General features: G+C 65.7%; 1 protein-coding gene across 8 annotated transcripts; it reads left to right on the top strand.

Annotated features, from left to right (window-relative positions):
• Positions 1–1,325: 1,325 nt before the first annotated feature.
• HMGA1 (high mobility group AT-hook 1) lies at positions 1,326–8,135 on the top strand. 8 transcript variants are annotated; one of them, XM_082069272.1, is made up of 6 exons: positions 1,326–1,414; positions 1,638–1,793; positions 5,241–5,346; positions 6,067–6,147; positions 6,540–6,590; positions 7,115–8,135. In XM_082069272.1, exons 3-6 carry the CDS (start codon positions 5,245–5,247, stop codon positions 7,166–7,168), a joined length of 288 nt encoding a protein of 95 aa, XP_081925398.1. In that variant the 5' UTR covers positions 1,326–1,414; positions 1,638–1,793; positions 5,241–5,244; the 3' UTR covers positions 7,169–8,135. The 8 variants fall into 8 exon arrangements, with proteins under 8 accessions (XP_081925398.1, XP_081925402.1, XP_081925401.1 ...); XM_082069276.1 differs by having other exon boundaries at positions 6,064–6,147; positions 7,905–8,135; XM_082069275.1 differs by having other exon boundaries at positions 6,064–6,147; positions 7,145–8,135.
• Positions 8,136–8,206: the final 71 nt, after the last annotated feature.

Raw genomic sequence — 8,206 nt, 5'->3', positions numbered from 1 at the left:
GCAAACCCAGGGCTTGTGCTCTCAAAAGCAGCAGCTTTAAGCCTATAATTTCTTAGGTGATTTAGGAATTTGTCCCCAGAAGAGGGCTATAGGAAAATACCACACTGGTGAGTGCTACATCTACTCGTGGGTGAGAAGGAAAGAGCTGTTTAATCAAACTAAAAGGGCTGTTTTGGGGTGGGTCCGGGGCTGTTTGGCCACATGGGGCTTCGTCAATGGGGCTGCTGGGAAACAAAGCCGGGAGGGGAAACAAAGGCCCGTCCCCATCCCCTCCCGCCATGGCCGCGGGGACATCCCTGCCCGGCCGGTTTCCCACTTGGGCAGCTCACTGGGGTGACTGGGTAACACGGGGCAGCGCCGCTGGGTGCGACACCGGCCCCAGCTCGGCGTGGGCTGCTCCTCGCATTTTTAAAGGTGCTTTCTTTAACAAACACTTGCCTGAAGTTCAGCTCCTAAACACAGATTTTGACCCTCAGCATCAGGATGGGCAAAAGCACCTAAATTAGAGTTTACATTAAATTTTTAATTGGGGTTTCTGCAGGTCTTATGGGGAATTGGGCACAGTCCAGTCACCAAGAGGATGCTGAGCTCTGGATTTCCTTGTATCCCATCAAAAATCCCACTATGAGATACTGAACACCTGAGACGCCTCGGAAAAGCCCTGACACAAGGGGGTTGGTTTTTTGGGGTACCTACCTGGAGAGCTGATCTCGGCTCCGATTCCAGGCTGACCTGGAATGCAGGAGTCCAGAATAAAGCCCTTTTACCGAGGCCCAAGCCCATTGTCTGCTTAGACCCTGGGGGGGGCTCAGGGCCGCTCACCAGCTCCCGGAACACGAGAGCACGGGGCCGTGCAGGATGTGTGCCCGTGCCAGCCGAGTTCTGCAGCAGCCACAATGAAAAATAAATAAATAAAATAAAATAAAATAAAATATTAAAACCTGCCCGGCCCAGGGACGAAGCATCTGCTGCTGGTGCCTCAGATGGGGAGCAGAGGCTGTTTTTGGGGGTTAACCTGGCCGGGAGGCAGCAAAAGGAAAGAGCATCGTTTGCCCACGTGTGCTGGGCCCGCACAGCCCCGGCCGGTGCGCACTCCGCGGGGACAGGGAACCCCCGCGGGGGAGGTCGGGTCGGGCACACGGGGGGGTCCCCGCCCGCAGCCTCCCGGGGCGGGGGTCCCCATCGTCCCCATCCCGCCCCGGGGGTCCCTCCGCATCCCGGGCTCGGGGGGCGCAGCCGCCGCCCGCCCGCCGCAGCCCTTTGAACGGACCTATCGGCCCCGGCGCCGCCCCCGCGCCGTGATGCGCGCGGCTCCTCCCCCCGCTCCGCAAGGGCTGGGAGCTCCCCTTAGCCTGCTTGCCCTTATTTAATTTCGAGTGTGATTTTGCTATTTTTAGCAGCTGGATCCCCTCCAGTAAGGCTGGGCGCTCGCTCCTTCCCCCCCCCCCTTTTTTTCTCCCCCCATTTTCCTTTTTTTCCTTTTTCCTCGCTCCCCGCAGATGATTTTGACCCCGCTTCCTTCCTCCTGGAGCGATTTTTTCTCTCTCTCTCTTTATTATTTATATAAATAAGAGGGGGCCTGGCTGAGCTGTGGATGCGTGTGTGAGTCGCAGCCTCTCTCTGCCTTCTCCTTTCAGATCCGCATTTGCGAGCAGCAGCCGCCGCCGGGAGGGGGGGGGGTTAATTCGCTTCACAACACAGACACGCCAGGGAAAAAAAAACAAACAAACAAAACCCAACCAAACCACCCAAAAAACGCACCCCGAGCACCCAGCTCCGAGATCAAGCTGACTGTGAGTGCCGGCCTTCCTCTTTCCTTTCTGCTGCGGGGGGTGCGGGGAGGGCCGGGGGGTGCTGGAGTGGGGGGACCCGGGGCCGTGCTCCCCCTCCCGCATGCTGGGCACGGTCGCCCCCCGTTCGCTCCGTGTTTGCAAGGACGCGCGTGTGCGTGCGGCGGGCGGGCTCTGCGGTGTCTCTCTGGATCAGTCTCGTTATTAATTATTGTTATTAATAGGCTGATGCACCTGGCAGGGCTGCCCGGGCCGTGGGGAGGGGGCCGGGGGGCTCCGGCGCCGGTCGCTCCCGGCGTGGCGGGACTTTTCCTGCACTTACTCGGTTTCGGGTGATGCAAACGCCTCACACCGTCCCGGGGGGGCCGCAGCCGCGGTGCTCGGGCTTGCGGGGGGCGGGGGGGCCCGCGGGGGTCGGGACCGCGCGTGGGGGCCGCACGGCGCAAGGTGCGTGGGCCGGTGCGAGGGCCCAGGCCGGGCCCGGCTTAAGGATGGGGAAGCACATGTCGGTGCAAAGTTGCATTGCTGGGGCTCAGCCCCCCCGCAGCCGCTCCCGCCGCGCAGCCGCGCGGCCCCGCACCCCCAGCCCCCCCGGCCGCGGTGATGCCACCCAGGGCGGGCTCCCCCCGGGGTTTTATTGCTCCCCTCAGGACAGGGGCTGCACAAAGCGTGTGATGGTGCCCTTCCTCCCGCTTTTCTTTCTCCCCCACCTCCCTCCTTCCTTTCTTTTATCACTTCCTTTTATTATGCATGCCCAGGAAGGAACGGGGGGTGGACTTTCTTGAATACGAGGCCTGGGGGGGGCTTCAAAGCAGCCCCACGGAGGGCTCGTCCTAACGAGGAGCCGCGCACCTCCCTGCCCGCCCTGCACCCGCCGAACAGGCTCTGCAACTTCTGCAGCGCTCCCCCCGCGGGAGGAGCGGCCGCGCTCCCTCTCCAGCCGCGATCGGCCGAGATTTCCTGGGCGTGAAGGGTGGTTCTTTTTCCCAGATCTGAGCCGCCGCCTGTCTCCCTGCTTCTCCTGGGCTGGTTTATTTAATCTGAGAGTAGGTGGTAGGAGCGGGGGATTTACGGGGTTGTTGCTGCAGAGGTGTAAGCCGTGCGGGGGGAGGCAGGGGCGGCGCGGAGCATCCCGCCGGGGGCCCAGGTTGCCTCTTGTGCAACCCACCCGCGGCTGGTGCGAGAGGCGGCTGAGAACGGCCCGGCCCGTGGCACGGGGCAGGGGAGGCCGGCGGGGCTGGGGAGGGGTTCCAGTGGCTCATCACCCGTGCGGATGGAGGGGGGAGGAGTTTCCCATCCCCATACTCATCGATCGGGAGGCAGATGCGGCCCTTCCACCCCAGCCCCTGCCCCGGCTCCAGCCGGTTCCTCCCTGCGCGCAGAGGTTTCTCTCTCAGCTGCTTCCTTTCCTCCATGGCAACACAGCTGCTCCCTCCCGAACGGCTCTGGTGCCCGTGAGCGGGGCCGGAGCTGCTTCCCGCGGTGTCCCCAGCGTGTCCCACGGGCTGGGCTTTGTTCCCGGGCCAGGCAGGTGCCACCGAGCCGGGAGCATCACACCGAGCCTGGGCCGCGCTTGGGAAGGTGCTGGGGGGGAGAGGAGCATCCCCCATCTCCCGCCTGCGCATCCCGTCCTCATCTCCCTCTCCCAGAGCGGGGCACGGAGCCCGCGGTTCCCCAGGCTGGTTCCAGCTCTGGAGCCCTTGGGAGTGGCAGAGGGACGGGCAGAGGGACGGGCAGGTGGGACAGACAGAGGGATGGACAGAGGGACAGGTGGGATGTGCACGTGGTTCCCCCAGCAGCCACAACTTTGCAGCACGGGCCGTGGCTCGGGCGCTGTACCCAGCGGTGTCCCCACGGCCGGGGGTCCGCTCAGCACCCCTGGCCAGGGCTGCCGTGTGGGGCCCGTGCCCGTCCCCAGTGGGTGAAGGAGAGCGGGGCGGGGGGGCCACACCGGGCCGCTCTGTTTCCAGCCATGGGAGGGGTACGGCACAGCTCGAGCTGCGTTTCCTCCAACAAAAATTGACTTGAGACAAACCCGTCCCAGCCAGCCGGCGTTTTTCACTCCCAAACCACACTTTTTGTGATAAGAGACTCCCTGAAGAGCTCTGGGATGCTGTGAGTAACGTTTTCGGGGTGTTTACATGACAGCATGCTTTCTGTCTCGGAAAAAAAAAGAATCTGAGGGTGGTTTTTGTTGTTGTTGTTCTGCACTCGTGAGTCACCCCAGAGGAGAGCGGGAGCTGCCGAAGGGCTGAGCGCGGCTCCTCCTGCTGCCCCCCTGGGGCTCAGCAGCCCGGCTGCCCCAGCGCCCCCTCTCCCGGCAGCGCTGTCCTGTCTGCTGCAGCACCATCCACATGGAAAACAGTTGCTCAAAACGTAGAGTTAGGAGCCCTGCAGGCAGAGTGCCGTCCCTCGCATGCGGACGGGCGCACAACCCTGCACCGGCGGGAGAAGCCAGGCTGGGGGCTGCTGCGCCCCAGAGGTGGGGGTCAGACCCAGGGCGGGGTGCAGGGAGCACCCCCGGAGGCAGAGGCGGTCAGTGGGTCTGCAGCGCCCGTCACCGCAACGCCAGGATTCTCCAGCCGAGGCTCCCAGGCAGCTCCCAGCCCCGCGCTTGGGGGCAGCGAGACTGGGATGCTGCTCTCAACACTTTATTTCTGCTGGGAAATGTCCCATCACCGCCCAGATCAGGTGTCCCCGCACCGTGCTCGGGTCACCAGCGAGCGCTGGGGCTGTGACGTGACCCTGCTCGCGCCAGCCCGAGCCCATCGTCCTGCTCAGGGCTGGAGCTGCCTGTGGAACCAGCCCCGCGGCTCCGGAGAAGCAGGATTTCCCCTGCGCCGCTGGGGAAGCGTGGAGGGGGAGATGGAGCCTTTCCTCGGGTGGGATTTCCCCATGAGCGAGGAAACGCATCCAGCCCTTCAGGACGCGCAGAGGGGAGGGGACAATCTGGTGTCCCTAGGACAAGTGCCAGGTGGTGCTGTCCCTGAAGCCAGCGGGGCGGCAGGAGCGGGGTTGGGGTGCAGCGGCGCTGGGCGCTGGGGCCCCAGCGCGGTGCCACCGCCCGTCCTGTTCCAACTTGCCGGTGCCGGCAGCGTGTCTGGGATTTACAAGGCTCCAGATTAAATCTGGAGCTGCTCTCCTCGTTTCGGGGCGAGGGGCTGGGCTCCGCGGGAAGGGCTGGCGGGGCTGCGCTCCCCAAACGCCCGCTGGGGACCCCGGGGGCTGGCCCAGCACCGGCACATGGGCTGATTCAGTGGGGCTTGGGCGGGACCCCGCCTGGTACCCGGTTTGTTCCGCTGCCCAGCGGCGCTGGGAGGATGCAGGAGCATCCCCAGGAGGGATGGAGCCGCAGACCCCGCGGGGGAGGGCGGGGAGCGGCCCCGGCGTGGGCACCCAGCGCTGACTGACCTTCCTCCTCCTCTCACTCTTCCTCACGGCTGCGGGAAGGACGATGAGCGAATCCGGCGCCAAATCCAGCCAGGCCCTGGCCTCCAAGGGGGAGAAGGACACGTCGCAGAAGAGGGGCCGGGGGCGGCCGCGGAAGAAGCCGCAGGTATGTGGGGTGGCCCTGGGGGGTCGCACAGTGATGCCCCTGGGGGCCGGGCACCCCCAGGCCACAGGGCAGCGAGAAACCCCCCCACGCCATGGCAGCGACCCCGGGCAGGGATGGGGGTGCCCACGGTGCAGCCCCCGTTACCTCCTTTGGGCAGCACCACCCGGGTGCTCCCCCGCAGCAAATCCCTCCTGGGGGGTCCACAGCCCCCCAGCTCCTCCAGCCCCAGGGCAGGACTCGGGCCTCGCCGGCTCCTCCCCGCTGCAGCTGAACCTGCCTTTGCAGACAAGCTAATTAAAGCGCCATTAGCAAAAGCTGCTCAGAGGGATAAGATGCTGCCAGAGCCCTGCAGTGCTAAAGCTGCCCTGGCCCCCCCGCCGGGCAGGGGGGGTGTGCACACGGTTTTCCTGCAGAAAAGGTGGTTTCCTGGTTCCCGGCCAGACAGCGGCCGCGGGACGGGTCGGGCTGGGACACCCCCGGGGACCGTCCGGCCGAGCCCAGCGGGGCATCCCGGGGCAGCACGGGCCATGCTCCCCTGGCTGAAGGACACTGTGCCCGGCGCCCCAATCCCAGTGCAACCAGGGCTCCCAGTACCACGTGCAAGAGCATCTGCCCAGCGGGGTCTGCCTGGGAGAACGGGGCTCCCAGCCGCACCCGGAGCTGCCCCCGCCCTCCCCGGGACCCCCATCCGCAGCCCCCCCTCTGCTCTCCCTCCAGCAGGAGCCCAGCGAGGCCCCGACCCCCAAGAGACCCCGCGGACGGCCGAAGGGCAGTAAGAACAAGGCCACCCCGAAAGTCAGGGTAGGTGGCTGGGGACAGGGGCTGCTCCAGCCGGGCTGGGACAGCAGCTCCAGTTTGGGCCCAATTACAGACAATTCGGGTCTTGGCGCTGGTCCCTGGAGAAGGTGGGGGCGGCCAGGGACCGCGTGTCAGCGTGGGGACACCCGTGACAAACCTGTTTGCAAACCAGGCGACTCACATCCTGTGCCCACGTTGAGTCACGGGGCTGGGACCTGCGGGGGGGCCGGGGAGATGCCACCGGGGTGACGAATTTGGCATCGTGGGTGGGAGGAAGGGGAACGCCCCCCGCCCCCCGGCAGCATCCTGGGGCCGAGGGGACAGCCTGGGGCCGAGGGGACAGCCTGGGGCCGAGGGGACAGCCCGGCCTGATCAAAATGTCTTTTTCCTCTCAGAAAGCCACAGTCACACCGGGGAGGAAACCTCGAGGCCGACCCAAAAAATCGGTGAGTGGGTTTTCCCCTCCCCTCCATCCTGGGCGCAGGGCGGCCCCCCGTGCGGGGCTGGAGGGGAGCGGAGCAGGAGCGGGGGACACGCGAAGGGACGCGGTGACCACGAGCGCTGGCGCGGCCGCGCTGGGGACTCCATGTCCCGCTTTGGCAGCATTTTCTGGATGGAGGGAGGAAGCGGGGGCCGCGCTGAGTCACCCCCACCGCCCTGACTCACCCAGCGCGGTGCCGGCACCGACACCCATCCTGCCACCAACCCCCCTTGGTGGCACCTGGGCACACCGTGGTGGCGCTGGGACCGCGGTGTCACACGGGCTGGGCGTGCGGCTCCCCCCCTTGCCCCCCCCGGGGTTCTTACCTGGGCCCTGACCTGTGGCGGGTAAAGCCGGCGCAAGGGCCGCTCCCCCGTCCCGGCGGCGCTGCTGCCTCAGTTTCCCCGCGTGCGGCGCGGCGCCCGGCCGGCCCTCAGCCGGGGGGTGTCTGTGCCCGGGCCCCCCCAACCGCGCTCCCTCGCCCGGCAGCAGCAGGACGAGGAGGTGAACATTTCCCAGGAGTCGTCCGAGGAGGAGCAGTGAACCCCGACCGGCGCTACCTCATCGCCCGCGGCCCCGGGGACGGGCGCAAACCCCCCCCGGCTTCTTCCTCCCCCCGCTCCCTCCTCACCCTCAGACAACGGCAGCACTGGAAACGGCCCCTGCAGCCCCCGGGACACCCGCCCCGGCTCCCCCCTCTCACTGGGTTGTGGGGCAGCCCCACTGGCAAAGGGGGGTCCTGGCAGCGAGCTGGGGCCGGGACCCCCCCCTTCTGCTGCCCCCTTGGTGCAGAGCTCTCACCCACCCCAGGCAGGAGCTGCTGCCCCCAGCTTTGCCCCAGGGCCCCTGCAGAGGGGTCAGCGAGGCGAGACCCCAAACACGTTAGACCTTTGCCCTGGGCTGCTGCAGCCCCGCACCCCGCACGGAGAGCGGCTCCCGCAGTGACTCGGGGCTCAGCGGCCGCCCGGGGGGCCGGCGCAGGGCAGACCTTTCCTCATGGCTTCTGCTATATATATATATATATATCTATTTTTTTTAGTACTTTTTTTTCCTCCTTTCATTCACAACTACCTCTGGATATTTAAGTTCCGCTCAGGCGCGCTGTGCCGGCTGCTGGGGCGCCGCTGGCTCCGCGTGTCCTTTTCGGGGCGCCGCTGGCTCCGCGTGTCCTTTTCGGGGTGCCGCTGGCTCCTTTCTCGGGTGTCACTGGGGGTCGTGGGGGATTTTTTTTCTTCCCCTTTTTTTTGGGCTTAATTTTGTTTTTAATTGTTGTTTGAAGGTGTAGGTTTCTCTGCTGCTCCAAGGGATGGCGGCTGGCAGGGCGCGGGGTGGGGGCCGGGGTGCTCCCCCCGCCGTGCCGCCCCCACAACAGCTGCAGCGGGACCGGAGGTTGGTGCCGAGCGGCTCCGGTGGGAGAAAGTTGGGGTTTGGGTTTGGTTTTTTTTGTCCACTGTTTAACAACCTTCTGGTTTCCTATTTGCAGTTACTTGAATTAAACATTTTACGGATGTGTGGCGGCTCTGGCTGGGGCGCAGCCCCGCACTGGGGTGGGAGCAGCCGCGTTGCGTGGCACCTTTCCCG

Source organism: Streptopelia decaocto, assembly GCF_964273445.1.
Source record: "Streptopelia decaocto genome assembly, chromosome: 19".
Taxonomy (NCBI): domain Eukaryota; kingdom Metazoa; phylum Chordata; class Aves; order Columbiformes; family Columbidae; genus Streptopelia; species Streptopelia decaocto.
Note: the sequence above shows the minus strand (reverse complement) of the source record. Positions and strands in the feature narration are given on the sequence as shown.

Bases quoted from the DNA above. Each gene is read 5' to 3' on its own strand.
- HMGA1 (XM_082069269.1), top strand. From the start codon at position 5,245: ATGAGCGAATCCGGCGCCAAATCCAGCCAGGCCCTGGCCTCCAAGGGG. The intron at 5,347-6,063 runs GTATGTGGGGTG...CTCTCCCTCCAG, and splicing joins GGCCGCGGAAGAAGCCGCAG to CAGGAGCCCAGCGAGGCCCC. The intron at 6,591-7,114 runs GTGAGTGGGTTT...CTCGCCCGGCAG, and splicing joins GAGGCCGACCCAAAAAATCG to CAGCAGGACGAGGAGGTGAA.